We start from the raw sequence: 15,707 nt of genomic DNA on the forward strand, positions 1-15,707 counted from the left end.
CTTCGTTTACATAAGCCTATGGCAAGCCAGGCTGGTTTCATGTTCAAATTAACGAAAATGGTTCATGCATGCTAATAATCATGAAAATGACGCCAAGAGTGCTAAAGTAGTATTATTGGAAAACAGGATTTAGATTATCACACAAATGTTTATTATTGATCGATAAAACAAGAATGACAAAAAAAGAATAGTTAATTAAACAGAAGACGAGCTCTCCTCCAACACTTCCTTCTTAGTTTTCAGCTCCTTATTGCTTTCCTCAATGTGATTGTACAGCTTCAAAACCAACACATTTTGGAGTGCTTCTTGTCTCCAACTGCCTCCTTCCTTTTTCAAAACACGGAGCTTTTTGACAGCCAATTTCAGCAGGTCTTCTGGTGACAGGACGGCGTCGGTGACCATTTTGGATACTGTAGGTCTGGTCCTGATCTTTCTGGAGCGTCTGGGTTGAACATTGCTCTCAATGACTGGTGTGAAGAGCGTCAAACTTGTCATGAGGTAATCATAGAAGCTCATGACGGAGTTTCTAACAACTTGACCAAAATAGACAGACATGATGTTCGGCGAATAGGAGAAACAACAGAATATGGAGATGAGAATGAGATTTAGAATGAATGGCATACTGGTATGCGACTAACTATATGTGAAGATGGTTTACACTCTGACTCCTGGGAAATTGAGAGAAAAGGAGTGACCTGGGAAGACAGAGAGAGAGGACAGTCTGTCTGTTTGTCCAGATGACCACACCGCGCCTGCCATTCAGAAATCATTTTTTGAAAAGTGACAGTAAAACAGAATGTAGAACGAGAACAGGGTAATCTCAGCATTCTAATGATACACAACACTTGGCACCTGCTCTATAGCCTCCTCTAATGAGAAGAAGTTTCTGATTTGATTGATAAATGACGCTGAAAGTCAGCTGGTCTTGAAAAATTGGTAAAATTGTGCTGTAACATTTTGACTGGGTCTCAGAGAATTCAAAATCCTTCACAAGTCACTGTTGAGTGATCCCGAATATTCATATATAAAAGTGAGTATAATAACAATTAGAAACAAGAAATTTGCAATTTGGAAGAATGTTCCAAACCATAGATTCTGTTTGAGCAACACTCCACTGGTCCGCCCATTTAAATCGAAGAAATTGAACAAAAGATTTAAAAAAAACTTAAAGATTAAAATGAATTCTCTTAGAGCCGTAGGTGATTATTCAGAACTTCCACGAACAACTCTTAGGCTTAGCCACCACTCCGGCAGGTCATCTCTCAGTAATCGTCGTTGAACCATTTCATAAGAAACTTTGAGCACCAATAAAGCGTTGATACGGAGTTGAACTTGTCTGAAAAAGAAATCAATATCTAGGTAAGGATTTGGTAGAAACGCTCACTTTTCAGAAGATCCTAGAACTTCTTGTCTCTGTTTCAGAGTGTTCAGACATTGCTTCACTGTCTCTTCGTTTTTGATACCCATATAGAAAGTGGTCCCAACGGGACGTGCTCTTTCCAACCAATCCTCGACTAAATCCACATAATCATTTGGTGGATTCAATGTGTTCTCATTCTCCAAGAGCACTATTTCGTTGGTAAGATTCTGAAGAATTGGGGTCCATGAAGCAATTTCAGTGGTATCGTTATTAATAATCAATATTTTTCCCTCTCTCGCAATGGTGTGTGGAAAATCTGCAGTAGTACTTGAAACTTTCAATTGTTGAATTGGAAGAGATGATGGATGAATGATTTCTTTTAAACGTTCAAATTTAAATGAATTCCAGAATGCAACTTCAAAGTTTTCGATTTTCAAAATAGTTGCGGCAGGAAAACGGAGAATTTGATCGGGAAGGTCAATTATCAGATTTTTCACTGATATATTCGAACCACGATTTCCAAACAGTTTTGTGTGCACCGCCTTTGTCGCTTCATAAAGATACTTATTGTATGCAACACGCTGGATTGTTATTCTTTTTGGAGAATAGACGGATAATTGAATCCAGGGAGTATATGGCCGATTCTGATTGTTTCGACGATTGGTAAAACCACTAAGGCGGTCCCGAAGTAATTGAATCCAGTTTTGAATGAATTCAACAGATGCGTTTAATGTTAATTCTCGAAGTGATGTCTCCATGAAAGCATTCAAAGGACCATCAACAACTGCATTCCTAGTTTCTTCGTCTTCAATAAATTCCTGATTCAACCGTTCAGCCAGCAAAAGTTTATAAACTCTCAGTTCTCGTACTAGATGTCGTTCCTGTCCCTCCGTATTAGCAGGATCATCTGGTAGAACATGTCTTCTCAAATCGATATCTCCTGGAAGTACGTTGTTTTTTCCGGGATATATAGTGACTCCATATTGATTAATGTCTTCGGAAGTCCCTCCCCCTTGATTAATAAGGAGAGCAGCGGGAGGAGTTTCGTTGCGTCCGTAATCACGATATACACCAAGTTTGTAGGAGACCTCATTTACTTTCGTATCTATTAATGAAAACGCTAAATTCTCTATTTTCAGTGGAATACGGTTTTCAAGGGAGCTGATTGATGGGATGCGGAGGTAGATTTGGAATCTGAAAGTGATTAGTTCGTGAAATTACGTTAAGAGGGTAACTAACCGTGTATTTGGGTCCATGTACGGCAGAATCGCCTTCAAACTTTCATACTGTACTGGTATGACAGGCATTTCTTGGGCGGAAAGAACACAACAATCAATAATAAGGGAAGGTAGAGAAGCAACACAAATGAGAGGAATACTGAAGAGATGTGGAGAAACGGGTTGTGTGGAGACCTGTTAATCTACCGGGGTTATCTGTAGCGTGCTCTGGGAAAGGTTGAGGAGAGAGAGACAAATGGGAGGAATACTGAAGAGATGTGAGTGGGGGGAGGGGTGTGCGGAGACGTGCTAATCGACCGGGGTTATCTGCAGAGTGTTCTGGGAATACCAATATTCTCAGAGAGTGAAGTGGCAGGTGGTGTCAGCGGTTATGTGCATCTTCTCTGCAAATAGAATTCCGATCCCTGGGAAAAACGGACAAACGATAATTGCAAGTTCCATCCTCTGACAATATTTGTATTCCCAGAGCACTCTACAGATAGATCTGGTCGATTAGCACTTCTCCGCACAATCCCTCACTCACATCTCTTCAGTATTCCGCCCATCTCCCTTTTCCATCTACTCTTATTGATTGCTGTGTTCTTTTCGCCCGAGAAATGCCTGTCATACCAGTACGATATGAAAGTCTGAAGGCGATTCTGCCTTACATGGAACCAAATACAAGGTTAGTTACCACTTTAGCTTACTTCTTAAACTTATCACTTTTAGATTCCAAATCTCTCTGCGCATCCCATCAGTCAGCTCCCTTGAGAGCCGTATTCCACTGAAAATTGAGAATTTGGCGTTTACGGGGTTAGAGACTAAAGTTAATGAGGTCTCCTACCAAGTTCGTGTTAACCGTGATTACGGTCGCAACGAAACTCCTTCCGATGTTCACCGTATGAATCAAAGGGGAGGTTCTAACGATGACATTGATCAATATGGAGTCATTATATTTCCCGGATTGGACCACGTACTTCCAGGAGATATCGATTTGAGAAATAGAGTTCACCGAGATATTCCGGAAAATACGGAGGGGCAGGCACAACATCTAGTCAACGTACTTTCAGGAGATATCGATTTGAGAACAACAGTCCAACGAGATCATTGGTTCAATACGGAAGAATCGGAACAAACTGTAGTTCAACAACTGAGAGTTTTTAAAATGTTGCTAGCTGAACGGTTGAATCAGGAATATATAGAAGACGACGAAACCCGGAATGCAGTTGTTGGTGGTGCTTGGAATGCTTTGGTAGAGACATATCGAATAATGACATTAAACTATTCTGTAGAAACTATTCAAAACAGGATTCAATCACTTCGGGACTCGCTTCGTCCGTTCAACAATCGTCGGGACAATAGGATTCCACCGTCTACTGCCTGGATTCAATTTACTACACGCTCTCCAAAAGGAATCACAATCCAACGTGTTGCATACAATAAGTATCTTTATGAAGCAAGAAAGACGGTGCACACGAAACTGTTTGGAAATCGTGGTTCGAGTATATCAGTGAAGAATCTGAACATTATCCATCACGATCGAATTCTCCGTTTTCCCGCCGCAACTATTTTCAAAATCGAAAATTTAGAAGTTACAAACTGGAATTCACGTGAATTCGAACGGTTCAAGCAAGTCATTCATCCATCATCTCTTCCAATTCGGCGACTGAAAGTTTCAAGTAGTGTTTTCACTGCAGATTTTCAACACGCAATTGCGAGAGAGGCAAAATATTTGATTATCGATAATGCATTTGCCAATGCATTTGCTTCATGGACACCAATCCTTCTGAATCTGACCAACCGAAGAGTGTGTTTGAAGAATGAGAACACACTGAATTCACCAAATAATTATATGGATTTAATTGAGAATTGGCTGCAACAAGGGCGTCCAGTTGGGACCTGTTTCCATATGGGAATCAAAAACGAGGAGACCGTGAAGCAATGTTTGGACACTTTGAAACAGAGACAAGAAGTTATTGGATCTTCTGAAAAGTGAGCGTTTCTACGAAATCTTTACCAACTATAAGTATTTCTTTTTCAGACAAGTTCAACTCCGTATCAATGCTGCATTGATGCTCGAAGTTTCTTATGAAATGATTGAGCAACCTGGGAGATTACTAAGAGATGACCAAGGGAAGTGGTGGCTGAGACTAAGAGTTGTTCGTAGAAGATATGATTAATCTCCTACTATTTTAAAATAATTCATTATAATCTTTAAAAAAAAAACAATTTATTCTAATTGCATAAGCCTGGAAACGATAACTGAAAAGGAAAACTGGACTGTTCAATTTTTCATTTGAAATAAGCGGTCCAGTTCTTAAACAGGATCTGATAAACATCTTCTTTACATTTGGTTTTAAACATTTTTGAAATTATAATATTCTCTTTTTTTTTGTTTTTAAAAATAAATATTTCTCAAACACGGTCTAAACGTTGACTTCTGAAGGAGAATTTCACCGATATTTCAAGACCAGCTCACTTTAAGCGTCACTTATCAACCCAATGCAAAATTGGCATTACTTTTTATTAAAGGAGTTCTATCAAGATTTTTGGTACATTTTCATTTTTTGGAGTGTCTGTGAAGCCCATATAATCCAACAGCAAGACAGCACTACTGTTAGATTGTTGTAAACAGGAATCGGCAGTGACAACCGGTCAATTCTTAACTTGGTAGTTACTACATTTACAGAGCCTTATTTATTTGAAAAAAATAACGTTTTGGGAAGTTTTAAAGGAAATTACAGAGGGTTGGTTCAACATATTAGATATGAAATGCACAATTTTATCGTTATATTAAAGAGAAACATTATTTGTATCAGACACTCTTGTTCGTGTAGAAAGAAGGACAGATAAAATCAAAGATTCCAACTGATTACATTGTGGCCGAACAACTCTCCAGTTCAACAACCATTTTGTGTAGGGGTCCGATGGTTGTAAAGCTTTATAAAAAACTTGGAGACTCGATGAAGCGTTGACACGTAGTTCAACATAGCTGGAATAATAAAATGATGTAAAATAAAATAAAAAAATGATGTGCAAACCGAGACACTTACTTATCTGATACTGCAACAACCTCTGGTCTCATTTTCAAATAGATCAAAACTCGCTTGACAGTTTCTTCCTTCATGATACCAGTCCAAGAAGTTCCAACGGGGCGTTCGTTCTCCAACCAACTGCTGATGAAGTTCACGTAGTGACTATGAGATTCATTTCTACTTTGTTTCAAATACAAATATCGATTGGTTAGGTTGCGAAGAATTGGAATCCATGGGCGTGATACCATCCATGGGCGTGTTATGGTTGTGGTTTTGTCAATGATAAGAATCCTCGCTGTTTTGACAATTTCATGTTTAAAATTTGAGAGATTGGGATCACATTTCATTGTTAATCGTCCAAGAGGGAACGAAGACTTATCAATAATCCGACTGAATTCTTGAAAATTGGATGCACTCCAACTGAGTATATCCAATGCTTGAATTCTCAACTTGGTTTCCACAGGGAAACGAAGAATGTAATTGTGAAAATCAATGGTCACATTCTTCACCGATATGATTGAATTTCGCTTACCGAACAGTGTAGTGCTTAGTATTTTCACTGCTTCGAACATATTCTTATTGTAAGGAATCCGTTGGATCGGACCTCATTTCTGTGAAGTCACAGTCAATTGAATCCAGTTGGTGTACGCCGGTTTTGTGTTGTCGCGACGATGCTTGAAAGGTTCCAAAGCGATTTGTAAAAAAAAATCGAATCAGACTCACAGAAGAATCTTTCCAAAGTCGAGTTTGAAACTCTACATAACGAACAGTTTTGAACTCATCTTGCTCTGTGTACTCCTGATTCAAACGCTTGGCCAACTTCTTGTTGAGCGCTTCATTCACAAGTCGAAATTGTGTAATCCCAAATATTCATTTCCAAAATGTGAATATAATAACAAATAGAAACGAGAAGTCACTGGTCCACTCATTTCAATCAAAGAAATTGAACAAAAGATCAAAAAACTTAAAGATTAAAATGAATTCTTTTAACATAGTAGGAGATTAATCAGAACTTCCACGAACAACGCTCAGTCTCAGCCACCACTTCGATTGGTCATTTCTCATTATTCTCCCACGTTGATTAATCATTTCATAAGAAACATTGAGCATCAATGAAGCGTCGATACGGAGTTGAACTTGCCTAAAAAAATCATTATAGTAGGTAAGGATTTGGTAGAAACACTCACTTTTCAGAAGATCCAAGAACTTCTTGCCTCTGTCTCAAAATGTCCAAACATTGCTTCACGGTCTCCTCGTTTTTGATTCCCAATAAGAAAGTGGTCCCAATCGGACGCCCACTCTCCAACCAATTCTCAATCAAATCCATATAATTATTTGGTGGAACGCGTTCGTTCTCATTCATCAAACACACTCTTTCGTTGGTAAGACTCTGAAGAATTGGGGTCCATGAACCATTTTCAGTGGTAAGATTATTTATAATCAATCTTTTTGCCTCTCTTGCAATTGTGTGTCGAAAATCATCAGTTGAAATAATACTTGAAACTTTCAGTTGTTGAATTGGAAGAGATGATGGATGAATGATATTCTTGAACCGTTCAAATGCAAGTGAATTCAAACGTACAACTTCTAAATTTTCAATTCTCAAAATAGTTGCGGCGGGAAAACGGAGGATTCGATTGGGAAGCTCAATTTTCAAATTTTTCCCTGATATATTCGAACCACGATTTCCAAACAGTTTCGTGTGCACCGCCTTTTTCGCTTCATATAGATACTTATTGTATGCAACACGTTGGATCGTTACTCCTTTTGGAGAATAGACGGATAATTGGATCCAAGGAGTATATGGCCGGTTCTGATTGTTTCGACGATTAGTAAAACCACTAAGCCGGTCCCGAAGTAATTGAATCCAGCTTTGAATGAATTCTACAGATCTGTTCGTTACGATTTCTCGATATTTTGTCTCCATGAAAGCATTCCAAGGACCACCAACAACCGCATTCCTGGTTTCGTTGTCTTCAATATATTCCTCATTCAACCGTTCGGCCAGCAATATTTTAAAAATTCTCAGGTCCTGGACTAGATTTTGTTCCTCTTCCTCTGTAATAAACCGATCATATTGTTGAATTCGTATTCTCAAATCGATATCTCCTGGAAGTACGTTGTTCTCTCCGGGATATATAAAGACTCCATATTGATCAATGTCATCAGACCCTCCCCCTTGATTAATAAGGAGAGCATCGGGAGGAGTTTCGTTGCGCCCGTAATCGCGGTACACACCAAGTCGGTAGGATACTTCATTTACTTTCGTATCTATTTGTGAAAACGTCAAATTCTTGATTTTCAGCGGTATACGCCTCTCAAGGGAGCTGATAGACGGTATGCGCAGGGAGATTTGGAATCTGAATGTGATTAGTTCGAAAAGTCAACAAGAATGGTGACTAACCGTGTATTTGGGTCCATGTACTGCAGAATCGCCTTCAAACTTTCATACTGCACTGGTATGACAGGCATTTTTCGAGCGGATAGAACACAGCAATCAATAAGGGTTGGTTAACAAAGGAGACGAATGGGAGGAATACTGAAGAGATGTGAGTGAGGGGACTGTTTGGAAAAGCGCTAATCGACCGGCGCTGTTTGTAGAGTGCTCTGGGAATACCAACATTCTCAAAAAATGGAAGAACAGGTAGTGTCAGCGGTTATGTACATCTGTGCAAATAGAATTCTAATCACTAGGAAATGCGGACCAGTAATTGCAAGATCCATCCTCTGCGCATAGTGGTATTCCCAGAGCACTCCACAAATAGCTCCAGTCGATTAGCACGTCTCCACACAGTCCCCTCACTCACATTTCTTCAGTATTCCTCCCATTTGTCTCCGTCCTCAATCCACCCTTATTATTGATTGTTGTGTTCTTTCCGCCCGAGTAATGCCTGTCATACCAGTACGGTATGAAAGTTTGAAGGCGATTCTGCCGTACATGGACCCAAATATACGGTTAGTTACCACTCCTGTTTACTTCTTGAACTAATCATTTTCAGGTTCCAAATCTCTCTACGCATGCCATCAATCAGCTCCCTTGAGAGCCGTATACCGCTGAAAATTGAGAATTTGACGTTTTCGAAATTATATACGGAAGTGAATAAGGCCTCCTACAAAGTTCGTGTATACCGTGATAACGGAGGTAACGAAATTTCTTCCGATGTCCTCAGAATGAATAATGATGGAAAGTCTTACAATGACATTGATCAATATGGAGTCATTATTCATCCCGGATTGAACAACGTACTTCCAGGAGATATCGATTTGAGAACCGCAGTTCAACAACGTGTTCCGTCAAATACGGAGGAATCGGAACGAATTTTAGTCCTGCAACTGAGAATTTTAAAAATGCTGCTGGCCGAACGGTTGAATCAGGAGTATATAGAAGACGACGAAACCAGGAATGCGGGAGTTGGTGGACCTGTGAATGCTTTCAATGAGACGTATCGAAGACATATGTTGAATCAATCAGTTGAAACAATTCAAAGCAGGATGCAGTCATTTCGGGACCAGCTTAGTGCTATTACTAATCGTCGAAACAATCAGAATCTGCCATACACTGCATCGATTCAGTTTACTAGACGGTCTCCAAAAGGAATCACAATCCAACGTGTTGCATACAAAAAGTATCTTTATGAAGCGAAAAAGGCGGTGCACACGAAACTGTTTGGAAATCGTGGTTCGAATATATTAGTGAAGAATCTGCAAATCGGGTTCGGAATTCCAATTCTTCGTTTTCCCGCTGGAACTATCTTGAAAATTGAAAATTTAGAAATTGCGCTCTGGAAGTCACTTACATTTGAAGGTTTCAAAAATATTATTCATTCATCATCTTTTCCAATTCAACAACTAAAAGTTTCAAGCAATGTTTTCAATGCTGATTTTCGACACATCATTGTGAGAGGCAAAATCATTGATTATCAATAATCTTACCAATGATATTCGTTCATGGACCCCAATGCTTCTGAATCTGACTAACCGAAGAGTGTACTTGGAGAATGAGAACAACCTCAATCCACCAAATAATTATATGGATTTGATTGAGAATTGGCTGGAGAGATGACGACCGGTTGGGACCTGTTTCTATATAGGAATCAAAAATGAAGAGACCGTGAAGCAGTGTTTGGACACTTTGAGACAGAGGCAAGAAGTTCAAGGATCTTCTGAAAAGTGAGTGTTTCTATCATATCCTTATCTGCTGTATTGGTTTTTTTCAGACAAGTTCAACTTCGTATTAACGCTTCATTGATGCTCAATGTTTCTTATGAAATGATTGAACAACCTGGGAGATTACTGAGAGATGACCAATCGAAGTGGTGGCTGATACTGAAAGTTGTTCGCGGAAGATCTGATTAATCTCCTACAGTTAAAAAAATTTATCAGAATCTCGTTATTTAACAAATGAATTTTAATAACATAAGCCTGAAAATCATACCAGACAAGGAAAACTGGACTGTACAATTTTTTCATTTGCAATGGGCGGTCCAGTTCTTAAACAAGATCTTATAAATATCATTTGTACGCATGGCTTCAAAAATTTTTCCAAGTTATAAAATTCTCGTTCTCACATTTTATAAATGAATATTCGTGATTACTCAACGTTGACATCTGATAGATTCTGAAACCTCTACAAGCCAGACAAACTGTTACATCAAAACTTTACCGATATTTCGAGACCAGCTCACTTTAAGCGTCACTTATCAATGGAGCTCTCGTTAACTTACTCTTCTCAAGTCGTATTTGTTGATTAGTGTTTCTCTGCCGCTCAATTGTGTTCGTTCTTATGGGAGATAACGAAAACGTGTTATCATTAGAGCATACTCGCAGTGTTCAGAACATTCTTACTTGCTACCTGTGAATTTGAATTTCTTAATTAATAAATGCTTCTGTTTCTTTTAAGTTTCTTATGAAAACTTGTCTGTACCGATTACAGAGTCTTAATTGGAGACCGTGAAGCAGGTGCCACATGCTGTGTATCATTAGAACGATGAGAATACGCTTATCTTGTTTACCGTAAAACCTGTAATAGAGGCGCACCTGCTAGCAAAAGTTTGGAGCATCCTATTTCGGCTGTCTTTAAAGATATGCACATTTTTTTAACTAAAGAAATATTCTATGAATATTAGGCTTTATTTTGTCAGTTAGCAGCTTTTTCATATTTCCTTTGGGAACCGAGATATACCGCTGCAAATAGGCACCGCTATGTGCGCTTCTATTACCGGTTTTACGGTATACATTCAAATTCAACTTTTACCAACAGCTTCCACCTGTTTGATACTTTTTCACCGACTTTCCCAGTGATCAGAATTATATTTGCAGAGAAGATGTACATAATCGTTGACATCACTTGTCATTCTGTCATTCTCTGAGAATAATTGTATTCCCAGAGCACTCTACAGATAACCCCGATCGATTAACACGTCTCCACACAACCCCTCTCTCCACATCTCTTCTACATTCCTTCCATTTGTCTCCGTCCTCAATCTACCCTTATTATTGATTGTTGTGTTCTTTCCGCCCGTGAAATGCCGGTCATACCAGTACAGTATGAAAGTTTGAAGGCGATTCTGCCGTACATGGAAGCAAATAAACGGTTAGTTCCGATCCTGTTTACTTCTCGAACTAATCACTTTCAGATTCCAAATATCTCTTCAAATGCCTTCAATCAGCTTCCTTGAGAGCCGTATACCACTGAAAATCGATAATTTGACGTTTACAAAGTTAGAAACCACAGTAAATGAAAGCTCCTACGGCCTTGCTGTATACCGTGATTACGGACGCAACGAAACTCCTTCCGATGTGCATCGTATGAATCAAGAGGGAGGGTCTCTCAATGACATTGATCAATATGGACTCATCATATATCCGGGAGTGAACAACGTACTTTCAGGAGATATCGATTTGAGAACAACAGTCCAACGAGATCATTGGTTCAATACGGAAGAATCGGAACAAACTGTAGTTCAACAACTGAGAGTTTTTAAAATGTTGCTAGCTGAACGGTTGAATCAGGAATATATAGAAGACGACGAAACCAGAAATGCAGTTGTTGGTGGTCCTTTGAATGCTTTGGTAGAGACATATCGAATAATGACATTGAACTATTCTATAGAAACTATTCAAAACAGGATTCAATCGCTTCGGGACTCGCTTCGTCCGTTCAACAACCGTCGGGACAATAGGATTCCTCCGTGCATTTCCTGGATTCAATTATCCGTCTATTCTCCAAAAAGAATAACAATTCAACGTGTTGCATACAATAAGTATCTTTATGAAGCAAGAAAGGCGGTGCACACGAAACTATTAGGAAACCGTGGCTCGAGTATTTCAGTGAAGAATCTGAACATTGACCTTCCCAATCGAATTCTCCGTTTTCCCGCGGCAACTATTTTGAAAATCGAAAATTTAGAAGTTACAAACTGGAATTCACGTGAATTCGAACGGTTCAAGCAAGTCATTCATCCATCATCTTTTCCGATTCGGCGACTGAAAGTTTCAAGTAATATTTTTACGGCAGATTTTCGACACATCATTGCGAGAGAGGCAAAATATTTGATTATCAATAATAGTACCAATGAATTTGCTTCATGGACACCAATTCTTCTGAATCTGACCAACCGAAGAGTGTGTTTGAAGAATGAGAACACACTGAATCCACCAAATAAATATATGGATTTGATTGGGAATTGGCTGCAACAAGGGCGTCCAGTTGGGACCTGTTTCCATATGGGAATCAAAAACGAGGAGACCGTGAAGCAATGTTTGGACACTTTGAGACAGAGGCAAGAAGTTATTGGATCTTCTGAAAAGTGAGCGTTTCTACGAAATCTTTACCTACATATTGATTTCTTTTTCAGAAAAGTTCAACTCCGTATCAATGCTGCATTGATGCTCGAAGTTTCTTATGAAATGATTGAGCAACCTGGGAGATTCCTGAGAAATGATCAATCGAAGTGGTGGCTGAAACTAAGAATTGTTCGTAGAAGATATGATTAATCTCCTACTATTTTAAAATAATTCATTATAATCTTTAAAAAAACAATTTATTCTAATTGCATAAGCCTGGAAACGATAACTGAAAAGGAAAACTGGACTGTTCAATTTTTTCATTTGAAATAAGCGGTCCAGTTCATAAACAGGATCTGATAAACATCATCTTTACATTTGGTTTTAAACATTTTTGAAATTATAATATTCTCTTTTTTTTTGTTTTTAAAAATAAATATTTCTCAAACACGGTCTAAACGTTGACTTCTGAAGGAGAATTTCACCGATATTTCAAGACCAGCTCACTTTAAGCGTCACTTATCAACCCAATGCAAAATTGGCATTACTTTTTATTAAAGGAGTTCTATCAAGATTTTTGGTACATTTTCATTTTTTGGAGTGTCTGTGAAAATCATGGAACCCAACAGCAAGACAGCACTACTGTTAGATTGTTGTAAACAAAAATCGGCAGTGACAACCGGTCAATTCTTAACTTGGTAGTTACTACATTTACAGAACCTTATTTATTTGAAAAAAATAACGTTTTGGGAAGTTTTAAAGGAAATTACAGAGGGTTGGTTCAACATATTAGATATGAAATGCACAATTTTATCGTTATATTAAAGAGAAACATTATTTGTATCAGACACTCTTGTTCGTGTAGAAAGAAGGACAGATAAAATAAAAGATTCTAACTGATTACATTGTGGCCGAACAACTCTCCAGTTCAACAACCATTTTGTGTAGGGGTCCGATGGTTGTAAAGCTTTATAAAAAACTTGGAGACTCGATGAAGCGTTGACACGTAGTTCAACATAGCTGGAATAATAAAATGAGAAATGATGTGCAAACCGAGAAACTTACTTATCTGACACTGCAACAACATCTGGTCTCATTTTCAAATTGATTAAAACCCGCTTGACAGTTTCTTCCTTCATGATAGCTGTCCAAGAAGTTCCAACGGGGCGTCCGTTCTCCAACCAACTGCTGATAAAGTTCACGTAGTCTACATGAGATTCATTTCTACTTTGTTGTTTCAAATACAAATGTCGGTTGGTTAGGTTGCGAAGAATTGGAATCCATGGGCGTGATATGGTTGTGGTTTTGTCAATGATAAGAGTCCTCGCATCTTTAACAATTACATGTTCAAATCTTGAGCGACGAGCACCACATTTCATTGTTAATTGTTGAAGAGGGAACGAAGACTTATCAATAATTCGACTGAATGCTTGAAAATTGGATGCATTCCAACTGAGCAGATCCAATGATTGAATTCTCAGTTTGGTTTCCACAGGAAAACGAAGAATATAATCGCAAAAATCAATGGTCACATTCTTCACCGATATGATTGAACTTCGCTTACCAAACATTGTAGAGATTAGCATTTTCATTGCCACGAACAGATTCTTATTGTAAGGAATCCTTTGGATCAGACCTCTTCTCTGTGAAGTCACAGTCAATTGAATCCAGTTGGTGAACGGTGGTTTTGTGTTATTGCGGCGATGCTTGAAAGGTTCCAAAGCGGTTTGTAATGAGTTTATCCGATCTCGAATCAGTCTCACAGAAGATTGTTTCCAATGTATCTCAGCTCGATACTCTGGATATGAAGGAACAGTTGGGAACTCATCTTGCTCTGTGTACTCCCAACGCTCGGCCAAGATCTTCTTGAGCCCTCTCAACTCCTGGACTAGAAGACGTTCTCTTCTATCTGTATCGTTTTGTGAATTTCTCAAGATTTCCCTTCTCAAATCCACATCTCCAGGGAGCACTGTGTTGATTCCCAGAGAAATAGTGAATCCGTGTTCATCAATATCATGTGACATCGGTAGCATTGACATTTGAATCTCAGAGGACACTTTTTTATCTTTTATTTCGCAGTATACACCTAGACGGTAGCGAGCTCCATTTATTTCCAATCCTGTTTTTGAAAACTTCAAATTCACAATTTTCAATGATAATCTTTTTTCGAGAGAACTGATAGATGGTATGCGCAGGGAGATTTGGAATCTGGAAGTGATTAGTTCAAGAAGTAAACAGGAGTGGTAACTAACCGTGTATTTGGTTCTATGTACGGCAAAATCGCTTTCAAACTTTCGTACTGTACTGGTATAACACGCATTTTACGGGCGGAAAGAATACAACAATCAATAAGGGTGGGTTGAGGACGGAGGCAAATGGGAGGAATACTGAAGAGTTGTGAGTAAGGGGTTGTGTGTAGAAGTGCTAATCGACCGGGGCTATCTGTAGAGTGCTCTGGGAATACCACTATTCGCAGAGAATGGAATGACAGGTGGTGTCAGCGGCCATGTAGATCTTCTCTACAAATAGAATTCCGATCCCTGGGAAAGACGGACGAACGATAATTGCAAGTTCCATCCTCTGACAATATTTGTATTCCCAGAGCACTCTACAGATAGATCTGGTCGATTAGCACTTCTCCGCACAATCCCTCACTCACATCTCTTCAGTATTCCTTCCATTTGTATCCCTCCTCTACCTACAACAATCGTCGGGATAATCGAATTCCTCCATATACACCTTGGATTCAATTCACTACACGCTCTCCAAAAGGAAGCACAACCCAACGTGTTGCGTACAATAAGTATCTATATGAAGCGACAAAGACGGTGCACACGAAACTGTTTGGAAGTCAAGGTTCGAGTATTTCAGTGAAGAATTTGGAAATTGACCTTCCCAATCAAATTCTTCGTTTTCCAGCTGGAACTATATTGAATATCGAAAATTTAGAAGTTACAAACTGGAATTCACGTGCATATGAACGTTTCAAGCAAATCGTTCATCCATCATCTCTTCCAATTCAACAATTGAAAATTTCAAGTACTACAATTCCTTTTTTCGATTGTAGACACATTATTGCGAGAGAGGCAAAGTCATTAATTATCGATAATAATCCCCTTGAAGATGATTCATGGACACCAATCCTCCCGAATCTGACCAACCAAAGAGTGTGTTTGATGAATGAGAATAAACACGTTTCTCCGCATAACGATTTAATCGAGGATTGGCTGGAGAGAGGACGTCCAGTTGGCACCACTTTCAGTATGGGACTCAAGAACGAATATACAGCAAAACAGTGTTTGGATCAGG

General features: G+C 38.9%; 8 protein-coding genes across 8 annotated transcripts; 3 read left to right on the plus strand and 5 right to left on the minus strand.

The window, feature by feature from the left end:
• Positions 1 to 195: 195 nt before the first annotated feature.
• On the minus strand, positions 196 to 555 carry GCK72_004364 (uncharacterized protein; the record flags this gene model as incomplete). The annotated part of the gene is made up of 1 exon (XM_003097744.2): positions 196 to 555. The coding sequence occupies one exon, from the start codon at positions 553 to 555 to the stop codon at positions 196 to 198; it is 360 nt and encodes a 119-aa protein (XP_003097792.2).
• Positions 556 to 1,203: 648 nt separating this feature from the next.
• Positions 1,204 to 2,667, minus strand: GCK72_004365 (uncharacterized protein; the record flags this gene model as incomplete). Its single annotated transcript, XM_003097781.2, has 3 exons — positions 1,204 to 1,336; positions 1,385 to 2,554; positions 2,600 to 2,667. The coding sequence occupies 3 exons, from the start codon at positions 2,665 to 2,667 to the stop codon at positions 1,204 to 1,206; spliced, it is 1,371 nt and encodes a 456-aa protein (XP_003097829.2).
• A 527-nt stretch (positions 2,668 to 3,194) lies between these two features.
• GCK72_004366 (uncharacterized protein) lies at positions 3,195 to 4,757 on the plus strand (the record flags this gene model as incomplete). Its single annotated transcript, XM_053724634.1, has 3 exons — positions 3,195 to 3,262; positions 3,307 to 4,569; positions 4,619 to 4,757. 3 exons carry the CDS (start codon positions 3,195 to 3,197, stop codon positions 4,755 to 4,757), a joined length of 1,470 nt encoding a protein of 489 aa, XP_053588828.1.
• Positions 4,758 to 5,626: 869 nt separating this feature from the next.
• Positions 5,627 to 6,184, minus strand: GCK72_004367 (uncharacterized protein; the record flags this gene model as incomplete). Its single annotated transcript, XM_053724635.1, has 1 exon — positions 5,627 to 6,184. One exon carries the CDS (start codon positions 6,182 to 6,184, stop codon positions 5,627 to 5,629), a length of 558 nt encoding a protein of 185 aa, XP_053588829.1.
• A 430-nt stretch (positions 6,185 to 6,614) lies between these two features.
• GCK72_004368 (uncharacterized protein) lies at positions 6,615 to 8,084 on the minus strand (the record flags this gene model as incomplete). Its single annotated transcript, XM_053724636.1, has 3 exons — positions 6,615 to 6,753; positions 6,800 to 7,972; positions 8,017 to 8,084. The coding sequence occupies 3 exons, from the start codon at positions 8,082 to 8,084 to the stop codon at positions 6,615 to 6,617; spliced, it is 1,380 nt and encodes a 459-aa protein (XP_053588830.1).
• Positions 8,085 to 8,499: 415 nt separating this feature from the next.
• GCK72_004369 (uncharacterized protein) lies at positions 8,500 to 9,968 on the plus strand (the record flags this gene model as incomplete). The annotated part of the gene is made up of 4 exons (XM_053724637.1): positions 8,500 to 8,567; positions 8,612 to 9,417; positions 9,704 to 9,782; positions 9,830 to 9,968. 4 exons carry the CDS (start codon positions 8,500 to 8,502, stop codon positions 9,966 to 9,968), a joined length of 1,092 nt encoding a protein of 363 aa, XP_053588831.1.
• Positions 9,969 to 11,137: 1,169 nt separating this feature from the next.
• On the plus strand, positions 11,138 to 12,608 carry GCK72_004370 (uncharacterized protein; the record flags this gene model as incomplete). Its single annotated transcript, XM_053724638.1, has 3 exons — positions 11,138 to 11,205; positions 11,249 to 12,421; positions 12,470 to 12,608. The coding sequence occupies 3 exons, from the start codon at positions 11,138 to 11,140 to the stop codon at positions 12,606 to 12,608; spliced, it is 1,380 nt and encodes a 459-aa protein (XP_053588832.1).
• GCK72_004371 (uncharacterized protein) lies at positions 12,487 to 14,718 on the minus strand (the record flags this gene model as incomplete). The annotated part of the gene is made up of 4 exons (XM_053724639.1): positions 12,487 to 12,572; positions 13,303 to 13,418; positions 13,464 to 14,606; positions 14,651 to 14,718. The coding sequence occupies 4 exons, from the start codon at positions 14,716 to 14,718 to the stop codon at positions 12,487 to 12,489; spliced, it is 1,413 nt and encodes a 470-aa protein (XP_053588833.1).
• Positions 14,719 to 15,707: the final 989 nt, after the last annotated feature.

Source organism: Caenorhabditis remanei, chromosome II (assembly GCF_010183535.1).
Source record: "Caenorhabditis remanei strain PX506 chromosome II, whole genome shotgun sequence".
In the NCBI taxonomy this organism is placed as follows: domain Eukaryota; kingdom Metazoa; phylum Nematoda; class Chromadorea; order Rhabditida; family Rhabditidae; genus Caenorhabditis; species Caenorhabditis remanei.